General features: G+C 41.9%; 2 protein-coding genes across 2 annotated transcripts; one reads left to right on the top strand and one right to left on the bottom strand.

Annotated features, from left to right (window-relative positions):
- LOC128359139 (lysine-specific demethylase RSBN1L-like) lies at window positions 1–14,346 on the top strand. Its single transcript, XM_053319569.1, has 8 exons — window positions 1–464; window positions 738–866; window positions 1,254–1,960; window positions 8,558–8,695; window positions 8,806–8,948; window positions 9,500–9,667; window positions 11,353–11,461; window positions 11,916–14,346. The coding sequence occupies exons 1-8, from the start codon at window positions 11–13 to the stop codon at window positions 13,623–13,625; spliced, it is 3,558 nt and encodes a 1,185-aa protein (XP_053175544.1). The 5' UTR covers window positions 1–10; the 3' UTR covers window positions 13,626–14,346.
- A 1,797-nt stretch (window positions 14,347–16,143) lies between these two features.
- On the bottom strand, window positions 16,144–18,020 carry tmem60 (transmembrane protein 60). The gene is made up of 2 exons (XM_053319243.1): window positions 17,888–18,020; window positions 16,144–17,622 (listed from the first exon to the last, which is right to left on the bottom strand). Exon 2 carries the CDS (start codon window positions 17,534–17,536, stop codon window positions 17,132–17,134), a length of 405 nt encoding a protein of 134 aa, XP_053175218.1. The 5' UTR covers window positions 17,537–17,622; window positions 17,888–18,020; the 3' UTR covers window positions 16,144–17,131.
- Between the last annotated feature and the right edge of the window lie 694 nt (window positions 18,021–18,714).

The raw sequence follows: 18,714 nt of genomic DNA, 5'->3' as shown, positions 1-18,714 counted from the left end.
CGTGGACTCCATGCATTTCGCAGCAAACAGCAAAACAAATTCCCCTAAACCCCTAATAGCTAAGCGGCCACCGGAGAGCCGGCCGCAGTCTTCCAGCGACATTTACCCTCCGCCCCCAAAGAAATTGCGTGTGGAGGAGAAGGGGCTGAAGCACCGGGCAGTGAACGGAGAGGTGTGCGCAGCGGACAAACACAACGGGAAGCAGAGTTGTGGGAGCCCAGCGAAATGGAGTTTCGGCCCGGCCAAGGCGAGCCTCTCCACCGCAGCTCCCGCTCGGAAAATCTTCAAGATCAGCAACTTTCTGGCGTCGCCCCACAAAGTGAAAAGGGCGAAGGAGAAACGACACAAGGAGAAGGAGAAAAGCAACGAAGCACAGCGGAGTTCAGGCTCTGCTGTGGAGAAAGTGAGCGCAGCTAGCTGCCATACAAAGACCGAGAACGGAGACGTGAAAATGCTACAGAGAGGTAGGACAGCACCGCCAGCCTGCTCTGCTCAGCTTGCTTTTTACACTTTAGCGTCAAATTAAAAAGTGTGCGTAAAATAACACTGCGATAAAACGTTTTATTGCATTATTACATAATTTGCTGTGCCACAGGCCCCAGTATTTATTAGGCCCAGATGGTGATATTCACACGTGGAAAATGTTTGTTCGTCAGTTCTGTATCAACGTGGATGTAGCAGCATTTCATCTCACTGTGTGTCTGTGTGTGTGTGTTTTTTCTCTCCCTCCACCTCAGATCACCGTGTGAAAGAGAAAGACCGAGAGAAGAAAAAAGACAAGAATAAAGAAGAGTGGAAAAGTCACAAATTGCCACCTGTGCATGACATTGCAAGAGAAAACGGAGAAGTGGTTTCTCCACAGAAAGGTAGGACTGATGTGACCAGCTGGGATCAAATGTAATGTTTTTTAGTTACTTTTAACATTTGTGTTAATTACATTAAGTCCTTTAAATGAGTTAGACAGTTAACTTTAATCAAGTCACTTGTAAATACTATTTGAATAAATCAAGTCAAATAAGAATAATTGAAAACAATGTCACATGTTTTTATTGTAATATTATTGTAATAATAGATAAAACTGCAATGAATTTCCAGTTTATACAACTTAGCCACTAAACATACATTAATATACAGCTACTGTAAATATAAACTAGCGCAACAAATGTATAAACTATTTAAACTTAATCCCCTCCTCAGCGACTGATGCAAACAACTGTACTTAATCGATAAAAATGTCTTATCTACCATCACAGAGTCTAAGGAGAAGCCCAAAGCCGGGTCAGAGGAAGACCTCCTGCTGAAGAAACTCAAGAAGAAGAAAAAGAAGAAGCACAAAGATGGCGAGCGGGTGAAGGAGAGGCACAGCCGACCCAAAATGTACAATCGCTCGTGCCAGACTGTGTGTTCAGGAGTGTCTCTGGGTCTGCCCGAGTTCCTCGGTCGCATCAACGGGAACAACAACAACAGCAGCAGCAGCAGCAGCAGCAACAACAGCAGTGGTCTGCTCCACCCCACAGCACCACAGCAACACCAGGATCCTCCTATCACTGCCGCTACCTCCACCCTTACCCCCACCATGGTCAGGGACCGGCTGGGCTACAGCTCCCCGCTGCACTGTACCCCAGTGCCGGGCATGCCTGGGTCGGAGTTTGGCCATCTGATCCACATCGAGCAGCAGGCCAACGGAGGGGCGTCTGTGGCACACGCCTACACTGAGCAGCTCGCCTGTCTGTCTTCAGCTGAGATGCAGCGTTTCGCCCAGGAGTTTGTGACCCTGTCCTTCAGCGAGGATGAGTCCCAGGCTGCAAATTTTGTGATGGGAATAATCCATGGAGCGGCGTCCTACCTCCCAGACTTCCTGGACTACTTCTCGTACAAGTTCCCCAACGCACCGGTGAAGATGGAGGTGCTCGGGAAGAAGGACATAGAGACGACAACCATGGTCAACTTCTACTCTCAGGTAAGCATTTTACTTTTATTTCTATAATGTTCACGAAAGTTAGAAGAAGTCTCTGCGTGTAAGAGGTTGATGATTTGAGACCACCTCATAGTCCACAAACCAAAACAACACATGAAAGTCTTTGTCTCTGTTGCCCTCAGCCGTCTTTATTCCCGTGTTGGAAGTGTCCAGGTGGTCTTGTGGGGCGTGTGTCGTGTCCTCTGTCTTGCATCTATAGTCCCTTGATAAACTCCTCAGTGTAGAGTTTGATAGTGATTCCAGCATGGTCAGTAGGAGGTGTGTCGCCTGAGGAAGGTTGAATTGTCTTGAGTCAAACAGAGTAAGCTGGATTCAGATCTGCATGAGTTTTGTAGTAGCTGATGTTTGTGTTACATAATTTCACTTGTTCTCAATACTACTGTCATATTCGACAAGGAACGGCAGGAAATTGTCTCATTTGAAAACACGTCATTTTTTTCTTTAAAAAATAACTAAAACAATTATCTGATTATCAAAATAGTCAATAGTTGAATTTTCTGACAATTGGATGATCGATTAATCAACTAGTCTTTGGAGCGATAGTTTCAGTGTGCATCAAAATCTTAACTAGACCAAAGCAAGTGTGGATAGTTTATATCTTTATCTCTTTACGTCTCCACCAGTTCATGAAAATTGTGAGTGATTATTGTTTTAAAATTGTTGAAGTTGTGACATTTGTTTAATCACTTTGCTTTCATATTGAAAAGATTTTCAAAGAGTGCAGTACCTTTTAACAGTCAGACATTAGTTATGTTCATTTGACAAGATGCAAACAGGATTTAGTCATTTCTTGATCAGAAAATATATGATGAAAAACAGACTTCTCATTGTCAAAGTAGTACACCTTTGGCTTTGTTTGTAAGATGTATATATTTTTTAAAGACACTTTTGTTTGTTCTCTACAAGTTATCTTAAACCTTTAATATTTAGTTTTGATTCGCAATCTTTAAAAATAGTTTTTCCTGTAGATGTTAAAGATGAAAGTGAACTCTTTTTTAATGTGGAAAAGTGAAAAACCAAGAATGTTTTTATAAAATTTGTATCAATAATTATGACAAATGGTTTATCAATTAAAGTGTATCATATATATTATCTATTATGTCTGCCATAAACTGTTGCACCCCTACAGTAGCGTTCTACATCCAACTAGACCAAGAAGTCGTGACTCACCTGAGACAGCAGTTAAATTATATTTCTAAAATCCCCAAAAGTTTGTAGCATTTACAAACAGTCATAAATTATGTGTACCACACAATCACAGCGTGCACTCTCGTATAATTTGAACACAGATTGAGAGGCTCCATTTAAGTCAGGCAAACCTAAAATTATTTCGGCCAGGGACCCCTCACTGGGAAGGAAAAATGTTTCCAAGGTCTCCCTCTTGATCGTACTGATACTCAGAGTGCTTTGTAATCAGATATTCTTTAAGCTGGTCTGGCATCGCGATTTCAACCGTACCAACATAAGGCAGATGGTGCTTTTCTTCCTGTTGCTGTTCTCAATAAAAACCAAACTCAATATAACTGTCAACATATTTTCTTCATTTAGCTGGTTTGGGCTTAATGTCAGTTGATAATATGAGCCGTGGACTTTTCCAAACAGAGTTCAGATGGTGAAGGGACAATGTTCAGTGTCCTCTGAGTTATGTGAGTGATTGATTCATGAATGGATCTGCTGTTAACCTGACATGATGTGTCAGAATCAGAGTTTCTACTGGCATTGTAGCGGCCATATTAAGTGTTTTCCAGAAGTTTACACAGTTCCCTCGAGTCTTAATAAAATGCATCTGACATGGCCAAAATACCACAAGGATCAAGCACCAGGGCACAAAATAAGCAGCAGTCAAATGCTGGTAAAATATGCATGTGGCTGGTAGATTTGCTTCACTTACTAGCCAAGAAAACAATAGTAATCTGTTGAGTAGCTGATGAAATTTGAACATTCACTAAACACTTGGCTGCTGCACAAAAAAGTAAATTTTGCACCCAGTGAAGCACCACAGCAGCTTCTCATCCTGTGTAAACAGCCTTGTATGTAAATAAACGGAGAACTAACTGTGATTTAAATGCAATAAACGGATCAAATAGAGGACTGAAATAACTACATCATGATGCCCATTTATAAAAACCCTCAATTTCTACTTTTTCAGGTGTGACAACAAGCTAACAGCTTTTAAAATGAGAGCTATGCTAACATTGGAACAGCTCCATCCTCACTTAAAATAATCATCCAAACTCATAAATATGGCAGTGACATTATTTATACAAATAAATATCTATATACTGTTTAGCTTTGAAATGATATAAACTCCTCAGTCAGTATTTAAGATGTTTATTATTAATGACAGCAGCTGCAGTGGTGTGTGACCCCATCGTTAGCCTAGCTCTGGCTAAGCTAAAAAAAAAAATCTTCTGTTTGTAAACTGGATCAAAGTAGAATTGAGGTTTTTTGTCCTCCAGAAGATGAGACAGCAGCAGCCATGCAGGACCCTTGGGCTCTGCTACTGGCCGGTGCTCTCTGCAGTGCTCTCCGTGGCCCTGCAGCCGTCTGTCAGCCAAAATCAGTACCTCTGTCCCTCGGTCCAGCCCTGCGATACATACAAACTTTTTTGGCCTAGCTTCACCCTGTGTGACGTAAGAAGGGGCATCAAATGTGAACTGCTTGTTGAATCACATGAGTACAGAGCAAGCCGACTAGCACCAAACTGACTGGGTGGTCTTATCACAGTTTGTGTGTTAGAAGGCACATTAGAGACCCAAATACATCTACACAAGCTCTGAAAAAGTGAGCGTTTCATCGTATGGCCCCTTTAATTAGCATGTGAGAGTAATGGATACAGTATTTTTATAACAAAGATTGACTCAAAAGCCTGAAATATTCACTTTTTAATAAAGTGTCTTAGTTTTATCACAGCGTTTTGTTCCTCCGGGCTGTGTGTCACACACTCCAGGGTTCCTCTCTTCTCACTTTGAGATTCACAGTTTTAGAGCATCACAGACGGCGTCCTTGTGATGTTGCAGCACATTTTGACTTTTTCAAATATTGCTGAAGATGTTCAGGGGTGAGAGGTTTGGTGGTGGTTGGTGGGAACGCCGCGTGACAGCCGTCTTTCCTCTCGTAACAGTCTGGAGCAGGTTTAATAGGCTCATTTTCCGGCTGGAGACTGAATCGTCTTTCACATAAAATAATGTCAGAAGGGATGACATGGATCTGCTGTAGAGTACAGTGGAAGTGGTCTAATTGACTCAGCGGAAATCACCAACTCATGAAGAGTTCAAAAATGACTAGGTTTTAATCAGGGCTGCAACTACATATTATTTTCATCATTGATAAACTGGCCGCTTAAGACGAGGCCACAGTGATGTCTTCAATTTACTAGTTTTGTCTAAAATCCTAAAATGTTAAGATAATCAATTAGCTGTCATGTTTGACAAGGAAAAGCAGGGAACTGTCACATTGGAGCAACTCGAACCATCAAATAGTTGGTGCTTTTGCTTAAAGAGAAAACAAGTAGTCAATTAATCCTTTAAGCTATAGTTTCACTGTGCAGACATGCAGCAAAAAAACCTATGACTATTCTGTTATTTGACCTATAATAATATTAAGACTTATATTATTGAAGAAGTTATTTGGAAGTTCTATTACTTAAGTCAACACCTTCTCTAGATGTTGTTATGAATCATTTTAAAATGGAATATGTTGGCAGTACAGGGTCATATCAATATAGTCAACATCTGATGTCACCATTTGTCATTGTTTAAATGCCAACATGTAACTGCTTTAATCTTCCTCTTTATAGAATTTAAATTTTTGACAAATGGGTTAGGGTTAGTTATGGTTAATCATGTGTGTCATACATGATAGTAAAGTGGAACAGACCTTTTCATATGGATTTAAGTAATTATAACCAACATTTTTAACATTAAACATTTTAATAAGCAAAACAATTAATCAAGAAAATATATCAGTAATGAAAATAATCTTTCAGTGTCACCCCAAGATGCTTTCAAACAGCGATGCAGCATCACTCCGCCTCTGCTCTGTGCTCTGTGTTCTCTCCTCTGCTCTCTGTCAGTGTTTGACCGAGGAGGGTATGGCTCAGTTCCTCCACCCACACACATACAGACAGAGACACAGAGACGGAGTGGACAGCAGAGCAGAGAGGCTGCAGCGGTGAAGTGAAAGATACAGTTTTACTCTAGCTGATGACAACTACACATGTGACTGTTACTGCAATAAAACGTTCAAGTGGAAAGCTAAGAAGTAGTTGACCATACCACCTGTTCAACAAGCATAAACAAGCATCATTTGAACCGCTTTGTCCACAAGTGTCACATCCACTGCCAGTATGTCAACGACAGCACACTCCAAGTTAATAGCAAAGTCTTAATCATAACAATAACAAGCTAAAATGAAAGCTGTCTGTATGTAGCTGCTGTAAATGTTTAGCTTAGTTTGCCACGTGTATTGAAACGAGTCAGAGTTTTATAAACTTCGCTGCTCGCTGAGACAAACCAGCCCCTCCGTCTACCAGCGCTACCTGCAGCAGAGGGAGGAGGACAGTGGAGAGGATGAAGGACTGATCCAGCCTGATGACTTTTTCTTCTATCTTCAGCAATATTTACTGAGGTTTTAGATTTGTTTCTAGTGAGATTATTATTATTACTGAATGTATATAGTGAATAAATCAATTGTAATCCTGTTCTGAAAAGGGATTCCTATAGGACACAGTGCTTCCTTCATCAATTAACATATCTGTTTTCTTCCTGCTAAAGCCTGACTGTACTGTGAAAAACTACAACCTGTGCTGTTTTTATTGTCCAAAATGATGAGAATATGACTAGTTTTTAGTCAGATAACATCTCATTTACTTGAGAGTGAACCACCAACTCCCCAAACTGTGTAGAGGCATTACATTGGTTCAATTACACTTGGACATTTATTACAATGACACTTATCAGGATCTCCAGAGCCCATGTGTTGTTGAATGCTCTTGTGAATTACCACACACACACACACACACACACACATATGAATCTATGGACATGGATAAACCAGGCGTGGAACAGTTCTAAGGTGATATTATATTATGATTACTGCGATACATACAGTATTATGATTACAGCTCTAAAATGTGATATTTTGAAATATCTGTATTTTTTTTAAAAAAGAAAACAGTTTTCCATTCAACAGTCTTTTATTTTTAAACATATATAGAACATGATGGAACATTAGTAAATATGTATTTAAAATAAAAAATAATTGAATTCTTTCTAAATAAAAAAATAAGTGCAGTCCTTTTAACTGAGGCTAAACCTGCTCAAAACAACTCAAGTCACGACATAAATGAATTATTTTTAGTGAAATAAACAACACAAAATGCAAATAAATGCAATCACCTAACCTGTGGCTCAAGATCAGAACATAAATAATTGAAAAAAGTAAAAACACTTCTAAGATAAATATGAATAAATGCAGGTAGGAGCTTAAAACTGAATCTGAACATTTTTTGGAGACTTGCTCATTATCATATTGGATCCTTGCACTGCTACTGTCCACAAGCACGTTTTGCACGTAGGGACCTTCTTCCTCCAAGCCGCGGCCGTCTGTCTTTTTACGGTAGCCAAAGTATTCCCATACAGTCAACTTGGTCCTTTTAGACGGGGGGAAAAGTTCGGGGGGCTCGCCTCCTTCAGCCATCATACAGCCTTTAGAGCTACCTGCTTGTAACAGCAACCGGAGGTACGCGAGAGAAGGGGTATACACGACCCACCTGAGGGACTTCCACTTTCTCTCTGACGAGACATCACATTTAAAAAAACCCACTCATACCGCAGGAACAGTATGATGGAAAATTTGAGTGGTTTTGAAACCGTGACTTTTTCATACCGTGGTATACTTTGAAACCGGTAAAGTCTCAAAACAGAAACAAAGATGAACTCTGAAACATGATTACCATTCATGAGCTGCTCTGTAGCATCAGCCCTGTTGCTGAAGCTCTCTGTGCACCGTTAAAGTGACACATTGATTCATCCATTCATCTGTCTTGCAGTCAGCGGCCTGTAACACAAGCAAGGGACCCATGTGAACCTGATGGCTGATTTTTGTTGTTGGTCTAGGTCTGTCAGACCTTTATGATTAGAGTGTCTCTTTCTAATAGATTCATTTGCAGGTTTCAGTTGGTTTATTGTGTAGGAGAGTGTTTCCTTCCTCAGAGTAACAACAGCTTGTCCTTTATTTGTTGTGTGTTGACATTTTGCCTCCTGTGATGACTGCTGAGTGTGTTGGAGCTGAATCAAAGACAAAATCTTTGTATTTGAGGTCTTTTTAACTGGTAAACATATGCTGTTAAGACTTAATGTGAGCTTTATCAAAGACAGGTGCACTAGAAAAGGTTACACTGTTTATGTCGAGAACGCAATGACAGTCCTGGATGAATATGTCGTCTGTTAAAGGTTCATGTGTTTTTTGTTTTTATTTTTCAGCCAGCAGTAAACTACACATCAGGTTTAGTTTTATATTAATTGATACCTTCTTGCTGAAAGTCTGATCTGTCTCCTCTGTGTTCCCTTGCTGCAGGTGAAGCGGACATATTCCCAGGGAACGTACCGTGCCGGGGCCATGCGGCAGGTCAGTCTGGTCGGGGCTGTGGATGAAGAGGTCGGAGACTTCTTCCCCGAGTTCATCAGCATGTTAGAGGAATCTCCCTTTCTGGAGGTAAGTGTGTGTGTGTGTCTTATATCTGTGTGTGCACAGGTCTACAGCCAGTGCATTTTCCGCATTGTGTCATTGTGTAACTGGTAATTTCTCGCCCTGTGTTTACGCAGCGGACTCTGCCCTGGGGAACATTCTCCAGTCTGCGGCTGCAAAGCCCCACTGAGAGCGACGACGGCCCCATCATGTGGGTCCGACCTGGAGAACAGATGATCCCTATGGCTGACATGCCAAAATCACCCTTTAAAAGGAAAAGGTGGGTTGACGTGTCGAGTGTGTAAATATTTACCAGTGCACAGGTGTTATAAGCCCCTTTACACAGCCTGTTCAAGGTGGGAATGTTGTGCCATTATTCCACCTCACCGTTCTTTATAAGAAAGGTACAAGCATAGAATGTGGGGCGGGCATTGTTGCTATTAAGCTGGCAGTGGAGGTAGTGATATCGCTGGATAGCCGGCATGGTGGATGCCAACGCTGTCATGCTACATGTCACGCCTGTGATTCTAGAAACCCGGCATGCTATCTTAAATCACAAACAGGGGCAACATCATGTCAGCTTTGTTTGGTTCAGTAAAAAGAAGTAAAGCTGGCACATTGGCAGATCTTTACAGCAATATCACAGGATCTCTGTATAAAAAGAGCTATAGTCTCTCCAGCGTCCTCATTATTGAAAGCAGAAAATGTAGTTTGAAGTTGTGCTGACATAGTAAGACCTGATCTTTCCACTTTTCCCTGCACATGCTGTATACATAGGCTTTCACATGCACTGAATATATCCTGACTCTTGTAAATACACATATATTTCAGGTCCACCAATGAGATAAAGAACCTGCAGTATCTACCCAGAACCAGTGAGCCGAGGGAGATGCTGTTCGAGGACCGGACGAGAGCCCACGCTGATCACATCGGTCAGGGGTTTGAGAGGCAAACTACTGCTGCTGTAGGTGTGCTGAAGGCGGTGCGCTGCGGAGAGGAGTGAGTATACAGTGGGAGGGTTCATACGCATCCTGGAAAACTTGGGAAAACACTTTGACCAATTTTCCAGTGATTGAAAATGAGAGAAAAAGTAAAAATGTGTTATGTATCAGAAGTCCCCAAACAGATAACACCACCACTAAGGGCTAAGTTACATTTAGGATCACATTAATACGCAAGTGGTAGTTGATGGGCGAGAGTATTTTAAATAAGCTGTTTATGGTTATGTTGTGGAAACGCTGTCAACACACCCCAAAGTCACATCACATGGTAGCACATGCAGGTTGGATGACATTAATGTAAAGTTATAACTTAAGAGGCCGAAACTCTGAATAATGTCAGTTACATTATCCTTCAAATGTAAATATCAATCACCGCTGGCTGGTAACTATGCATAGTTTAACATTGCTTTCTACCCTACTTGTTTTAAATGTTTGAATAATGTTTAGTTCAGTTGCTAAAGTTAACATGCTCGTTAGCTTGTTTTGCCTGCAAGGTTTTAAGCTTTGTGAACTCTAGTCAGAAGCAGCGGTTTTAAATGTGTGTTGGCATTGTTGAGAGTTGCATAATAATAACTGGGAAGACGGAGTGTAAACAGTGAATGGGAAGTCGAACTGTATTTAGTCCGTGTTTGTAGCATTGCGTCTCTTCAATTGCAGCGCTGCATTGTTAAAGTAAAATAGACCATAACATTAAATAAAATGTTTAACTTTTGTAGCGGTATCTCACAGTGAGAGTGATGTATATGTGCAGCACATGAGCTCCCTCGACTCTGTGACCATGGTAACAGAAGCTGAAAGTGCAACAGCAATATTGGAGAAACTCCTACAGGTGCAGAGATGGTACGCTGCCTCCTAGTGTGACAAAGTTCTCGCTCAGAATAAAGCAGAGTTCAAGATTGTGTTTACAGCTGCAGGCTTGATGAATTTCTTTGTCAGTGGCAGAGCAGAGTATGCAGCACTGTGGGACTTAATGAAATGTCTCCGTACACTGTCTCATGGACAAGCTGCAGTAGAAAGATGGTTCCCTGTCAACAACGATATGCCTGTAGAAAACCTGAAGGAGAGGGGAGCATCATTGCAATGGCAAGGCATGCAATAGATGAAGCCAGGCCAAAAGCCCTCATTCAACATTACAAAGGAGCAAGGATGTAGTACCTGGAGGAGGAAAAGAAGAAAAAAACCGAACTGCTAATGAGAAGAAAAGAAAGAACCTCTGACATGAAATGGCAAAGAGTAATACACAGTATTGCAACGATGTAGAAAGAGGCAGATAGTCAGGGCAGAGAAACTTCACGTTACTGTCAAATTCAAAAGCATATCACAAAAGTGTTGCAGAGGAAAGGGGAAGAGTTGGCAGCGCTAGAAAAAACTCTAGAAAACCTGCAAGAGAGTGTTAAGATGCTAAACTCTTTAATCTGCTACTGGAGAAGGTTAAATAATGGTGGATGACACACTTACGATGACTGTAGTAAAAAAAACAAGACAAACACAGGCAGCAGAATGACCCTAACCCTGCAGATGCTGCTCACTTCCGGGTAGCCTCTCAGTCTCAGGATGTCTGCTCTCAGTGACAGCATGTGAAGCTAAAACTGCGCTGTAATATAAGAAATGGTAAGTGATGCGTTTGTGTCCTTGTTTTAATTAAAACCACTGACCATGGCTTTCTGTGTTACCTTAATGCAGCGATGCTCCGGCTCGGATCACCAAAGATGTTGTGTGTTTCCACGCTGGAGATTTCCCAGATGTGGTCATGAGGCTGCAGCTGGACCTCCATGAGCCTCCACTGTCTCAGGTGGGTCTGAGTTCTTTATTTTATCTCTAATTGTTAAAGGGAGCTAAATGGAGAGTGATTATTGGACTTAAATCACAAACACGATTACAAATGAATGATTTGTGTCTGCTGGATGCAACTGTTTGCTAATATGTGTGCAATAACAACTTTATAAGATACCTCAAAGTTGTGTTTTCAACTTGTTTTCTGCCCTCAAGAAGGCAAAAAAGTTAGTTAATGCGGCTTTAAGTGTGAAAAACAGAAAAACCCAAAGATTTTCTTTGACTTCTAACACTCCACATTGACTCTTGGTAATCGATTAGATGGATTTTCCAGTACAATGCCAATAGGTTCTACAAATCATGATCAGCATCAGTTTTTATTCTTTCTACAAAGCACTGTACAATTCTAAATTTTCTCTCTGTGTAATTGAGCCATAACTGAACCTTTCTTGTTCCCGTTGTTGCCTCCCCAGTGTGTTCAGTGGATTGATGACGCCAAGCTGAACCAGCTGAGGAGGGAGGGGATCCGATACGCCCGTATCCAACTCTACCACGATGACATCTACTTCATTCCCAGAGGAGTCGTCCACCAGTTTAAAACTGTGTCTGCTGTGTGCAGTCTGGCCTGGCACATCCGACTCAAACTGTATCACCAACATGAAGAGAAGGACGAGGAGGACGAGGAGGACGAGGAGGAGGTGAAGGTGAAGGAAGAGGAGAAGTGCGCACCTAGAGAAGTCTCCCTTCAAATTAAAGAAGAGGAGGAACATGAGGAGGTGGAGGTGAAGCAGTGTGACCATGCTGCACAGACAGCGATGAAGCTGGAGGATGATGACGGTGAGGGAAGGGAGGGGCCGCCCTCACAAACTCCGACACAGATTTTCAAGGAGGAAGAGCACGAGAGCAGAGCGGAGATAAAGGACTTGTCAACGATACAGTCTCCACCTTTTGTCAAGAAGGAGAGAGATGAAGGTGTACTCGCTCACACACTAACGGAGCCCAAGGCTGAGGAAGATGAAAAGGAGGAAGGTAAGGGAGGGGGAGATGGAGGCGCAGGCCAGACACTGCAGAAGGGCCATGAGGAGGGAGGAGTGGACAGCGCATCCTTAAAGTCACTACAGCAAATTAGGAAGGAGAATGATGTGGAGGAAGAGAGGCAGCAAAAGACAGCTCCACCAGGTCAAAGTCTAAAAGAGAAAAGCAAAGATAGTCTAACCAGCTCTTGCAACACACCACAAATCAAAAAAGAAAAGGATAAAGGAAAGAGAGAGAGAGATGAAAAAGAAAGAGCTAAAGAGAAGGAGAAGAAGGAAAAAGACAGGAGTAAAGAGAAGGAAAGGGATAAAAAGGACAGGGGGAAAGACAGGGATAGAGAGAAGGACAGGGTGAGAGAACAGGAGAAAGTTAAAGCAGAGGGTGGCAGAGAGGGCAGTACGGCCACTCAGCCGTTGCAGCAGATCAAGAAAAAAGAGGACGAGGAGCGGACAAGAGAGGGCAGTAAAGCCTCTCAAAGTTCCCTGCCTGCTCAGCGAGACGAGAAGTGGGATTCAAAGACGCAGCCTCACGTCAAGAGAGAGAAGGAGCACGAGAAAGACAGAGGAGGCACACGGCCAGACAGAGAGGAGGCTCGAGACGCCTGCACGCATAAACACAAGTCTTCACACGGGAAGAAGGAGAAGAGCGGGCACAGAGAGGGCAAGGAGAGCAGTACCTCGACTACACAGGGAGCGCAGGCAAAGTCAGGGAGAGAGGATGGAAAGACGAGCGCTCCCAAACCTGTGAACATTCAGGTAAAGAAAGAAGGAAAGAAGGATAAAGACATCAACAGCAAAGAGGAGAGGAAGAAGTCAAACCCCGCCTCCGGTCCCCCGCCAGCAGAACACAAACCACCAAGGACGCTCATCACCTTTGACCTCTTTAAGCCGATGGAGGCTCACCAAACTCTGGCTCTTTCCTTCACAGACAGTAGACCTAAGACCCACCATCACAGTGACTCTCGAGGCTCTTCTTCTAAGCTGGGATCAGAGAGCCGGACAGTTGTGCCCTCTAAAGGACCAAAAGTAAAGGACTCAGTGCAGGGAAAACCTGCCACGCCCCTACAGGACACTCGGCCGCAGCAACACTCGTTAAAACAGCCCCTCAAAACACACACACCCCAAACACAGAAAGACTTCTTAATATGAATGTCTAGATGTCTGGTCTTCTTTTTTTACTGTACAACTTATGCCGAGGCTTTGTTAAAATATTTGAAGATGCACCCTTCCTTCACACGTAAACTGGTTTCTCTAATAGACGGAGCGGATGCATTCCAATACTTTGTTGGCATGGACGCAGCCGCATTTTACTCCAGTGACGCAGTGAAAAGAGGACGCACTCTCCAAGCATTTTACCAGTGCCCAAGAATGTAAGCTAAGTAGCTCACTTCACGTTTGTTAGCGAATGTATGTAGGCTCTATATAAAAATGTTATGTGACCCGTGTGTCAGTGCCTGTGCACTACTTAGCTTCGCTCTTAAAGCACCTATTTTAGGTACTGGACTAGCCAATCTGAAAACAACCACGCTTACTCCCTGCTATAGGAAAAAAAAAAAGAAGAAAAAAAAACCCAACCTATGTTCACTATTTGGAACATGTCGACAAGTCACTGAACTCCTACTGAAATCCTCTCATGACCACGTCATTTTAGTCGATGGGGTTTGTCATTTAACACTCCAAAACCAGAGCAAGTCGTTGTTTTCAGACTGGACTTTGTTTGACTCATACAGGGCTGTAAATGATACTGTATGTACCAAAACTGTACAGTATAGATGTTATTAGCACCAATGTGAGAAAATGTATACAGAAATTGCATATATTTTTTGTAAGACAAGTTTTATTTTCCATAGAACTTATTTATATCATTTACTGTCTGTTTTTATTTGAAACCAATGTATGTGAAAATTTTGTTGTAAATACATTTTATTTCCTAAGATAAGACTTGGTAGTGTGATTTATACTCTGATCAGAACCTCTCAATAAATGGTTCAAAAATATTGACTTAGTCGATGTCTCCTACATTTCGTATCTGTCCTTTTTTCAGCAGCTCAGCTCAGCAGGAAGATTGGATTGCCATGAAACTTGGTGCAGAAGTTGATGATTTTGTATGTTGTGTCACCGACAGTTCAAAACGTCCACTTCTCCATAACATCAGTTCATATCAGGATAGTCCTCAGCATTACTTCTAGTTTGATGCTAATACACCAACTATAAATGTCTCACTGCATGCATGTTAAAACACTCCTGGTAGCACTTCATCATGATGCACATTTTGGCTACGTTCACACTACTGCAGGCCTTAATGCTCAATTCTGATTCTTTTTTGTTTGGACTTTCATATTACACTTTTAAATGTGGCCTCCTGAAGTGAGCCGCATTGCTCAGTTGATCATTAATGACGTCACGCACAGAACGGTGTTTACGGAAGCGAACATGGCAACAGCTGGTGAAGTTACTGGTAGTCTCATTTATGGTCTAATGTTAAAAACAATGTGTGGCTGCAGCCGGCAAATTTGTGAGCGGCTGATGTTAAAAAGGACAAAGAGGAGAAAGAAAATTAATACTTTAATGGTGTCTTTATGCGGAGCATTAGCTGTGTGTTGCTCCAGAATAACGTCGAAGTCGCATTAAACGCGACCTGACTGTTCAGATTGCAGTCGCATTAAAAAAAACCCGATATGTATCCGATTCAGTACCACATTTGAAAGTGGCCTGAATCGGATTTGGAAATGTCAGATTCAATGTGACTTGTGCTGTTCACATTGTCAGAAACAAATCAAATATGGGTCACTTTTAACTGCGGTGTCGTGTGAACGTAGCCAAAGTCTTGTTGTATTAGCTAAAGTACAGGTGTTGATAATAACAGTAACGATGGCTCTATTGTATTCAAGTGTCCCAATAAACCATGACAGTGTGACTGACAGCCAGTATACGCACCAAACCACGACTGAACCAGGCAGATGGAACCCAGCCATCATTCATTTGTTTATTTACGCTTGTGCTTTAGGGCTGAAACTAACAATTATTTTCAGAATTAATCAGTCGATTACTTTGTCAATTAATCAATTAAGCAGAAAATGTCCAAAGATGGTGAAAAATGTTGATCACTGTTTGCCACAGCCCAAGGTGACATCCTCAAATGATTGTTTGTTTTGGGATTTTTTTGGTTTGATGTGATAGTTACGTGGCAGACAGGAAACGAGAGGAGAGATATGGGTAGGACATGCCAGAAATGCCGCTGGCTGGAAGTGAAACAGGGACAGTTATGTGGCATGCACGGTAACAATTCAGCTACCAGAGTGGTCCCAAATGCCTTTTGTCCAGACTGAACAGCACAAACAGTTCATAACCCAAAAATATCTAGTCTGCTATGACAGAAGACTAAAGTTTAAAAATTGAAAAGCTGGAATCAGAATAGTTGGCAATTAATTTTATGTCTATGGATTAGTTGACCAATTTTGGTTTATTAAGCTGAGATGAAGCTAAAAAGGAGGTTAAATGCTCTTATCGTAAGACACTTTGGATATAAGTGTCAAAAAAGTGCCAAACTGCAAATGATAAAGTGCAGCTGAAGCGGATGGATGCTGAACATGAGTATGCACTATGCAGGATAAAGTACAGCTGACAACTGACAAAAAAGTCTTTTAATTTGAGCTGTAGCTGACAAGGTGAGTCAGGACAAACCCTGTTGATTTAGAGAACAACGTTGCTTTTCAGCTTACAGATGTTTATATTGTATTCACAGGAAACTACTTCTCCTAAAAGATGTAAACTAAAAAATTGACAGTAAAATAGATCTTTGCACAATGCAAAGATGTTTTTTATTTGATATAATGAGAGCAATTACAAAATTTACATCCAAATTGTGTAACCTGCAGAGCGAGATCCTGAGCAAATAGTAATAATGCCATCTTTATGGATGTGGTGTAGTTTCTAACAGGTCAACAGTGATATCAGAGACAGACAGTGAATGGCTCAACGGCTGGCAACACATGCTAGTGCATAACAGTGAAGAGGTGACTTGTATATCAACATTTAGTGTAGCCAGGAACTGATGCACATTTTAGATCACAATAGCTGATCAATACCTCAGTTTGCTAGCAGTTTAAGTGATCTGATTCTAAATTTGCCTGGTTTTCTTCTCCTGCTGCCTAAAGTCAAGCCAGAAGGCAATGCTGTGAACGCCAAAACAGTGTAAAAGCTGTGATTATTCTGAAGATGCCAAAAAAACCCTCCTTCAAACCAAAATGCAACAGAATAACACAATTTAGCTCTTCTGTGGCAGGAGAGAAAGATGCATTGATCCAAGTTTTTACTCTTGTGATACAGATTCCCAGTCCGAAACTGGTGCTACCTGTTTCCGGAAATTTGAAACCTGTACATCACATTGTGTACACCTTATTTGGACCTCAACCTGCTGTGATATATTTAACTTAGAGCAGTTACAGTGATTAATGTTATAATAACACTGACAAACAAACTAGTGTGGATCGTCAGGTGTGGACGATACTCAGTGCGCTCAGTAAGGTCAATATCAGCCCTGATACCAATCCAGTGACTCAGATTGGTGCATCTGTAGTGAGAGAAACTTAAGTATCAAAACCTTGAAGTCCCCTTCCGTACATTTCAACCCGTGTACTGCACAGTGTTCTGGTTCAGTCCCTCCTGTAGTGGAAAACACTGTGTCCCAGCTCCACCAGTGCCCCACCCAGCAGCACCCACAGAGGGACACACACCAAGCTGACCCACATTTCGGTGAGCCTCTCTAGGCGTGAGCATAGAGTCAGACAGAAGGCCAGCTTCAGCAACAAGGCTGTCAAGTACCACAACCTCCGCTTCAGACTCTGCTCACCATCCCTGGGGTCAAAGTCCGGCTTGCAGCGACCCGCCATCTTCACCACCAGCATGAGGATGAGGATGGTGTCAAAAGTCCAGACAGGGAGGAAGATGAGGAACCAGTTCCAGTGGATCTTGGAGTCTAGCTTGAGGACCAGCATGATGAGGAAGATCAGGGCGAAGATCCAGGAAAGGAGCACTCGCTGGGCCAGGGACATCTTCATCTACAGAGGACTGGCACCGAGCCAGTGTCATCAACACCCCAGGGAGACTGTGGAAGAGCCTGAGGACCACAGCCAAGGTGACAGACCTGGAAATACACCAAAACATAACAACAGTCATTTCCAGATGGACACGATGCTCCAGAAAACAGATGCTCGTTTTTGTCAAACACAACATGTCATAGTACATTGAACATGACAGGATGAGTCAAATGTACTCCAAAAATGCCTCTAACCAGCAGCAGCAGCTCTTCCTGTCACTTTCAGACCTGAAACTACAGCAGCTTAGCATAGCAGGCTTCACTGCGGCTAACTTATAAAACACACATATAAACATTACTTAAACAGTCTTACCAGCTAGACCATCTGTCTTCTCAAGGGTTGAACGACCAGCACAAAGACTAATGTCGCCACTTTCAAACGACCTATCCAGTTTTTAGAGCACAAGCAGGTCGTTCATGTGGAGCAGTTCAGTGTTGAGCTTCTGGCTGCTTTAGCTCGCTGCTAGCTTCCGCTAACAACAGGCCTGCAGGACTTCCGCTGGATATCAAAACAAAAGCGGGATGTTTATCTCATCTGTCTGTATCTGATGTTTATGTCGTTATTAAGTCCTTTCAGGACACGCAGGTCACTTCCTCAGTAGCTCTGAGGGGAACAAAGTCGATTTTACGAACAATTAACCCAGAGTCCACTTACTGTTATCATGGAAATGGTTTAACAGCCACATTAAAGGACAGGTTCAAATTTCCAAGTCTGTCTTAAAACACTACAAAACCTCAAATAAGCTTTAAAATAGGAGAATCACATTGTACAAATAAATACTTACACACAATGAGTTTTAGGGCAATCCCACCTATAGAAGACTTTGAAATAGCATTGGGAGATACTTTCTACAGAAAATATAATCAAACTATTAAATATAAAAATAAAATATGGAAATGCAAATTTTTTTCTTGGTCCTCAGTATTTTTAAAATCTTATGACACTGATTATAGACGAGCTTGACCAAACGTAGATAAAACAGAAGGAGATAACTCATGGTTTACATATTATTCAAATTTATTGATTTTTTTACTGGGCTAGTATAACAAATTAATACAAAGTACAACTCTGTAGACATCATAGATTGTCAAAAAAAGTAAAGTACAAAACGCTTGAGGTAAAACATTCTTGAAAAAGAT

This window comes from Scomber japonicus, chromosome 5 (assembly GCF_027409825.1).
Source record: "Scomber japonicus isolate fScoJap1 chromosome 5, fScoJap1.pri, whole genome shotgun sequence".
Lineage (NCBI taxonomy): Eukaryota > Metazoa > Chordata > Actinopteri > Scombriformes > Scombridae > Scomber > Scomber japonicus.
Note: the sequence above shows the minus strand (reverse complement) of the source record. Positions and strands in the feature narration are given on the sequence as shown.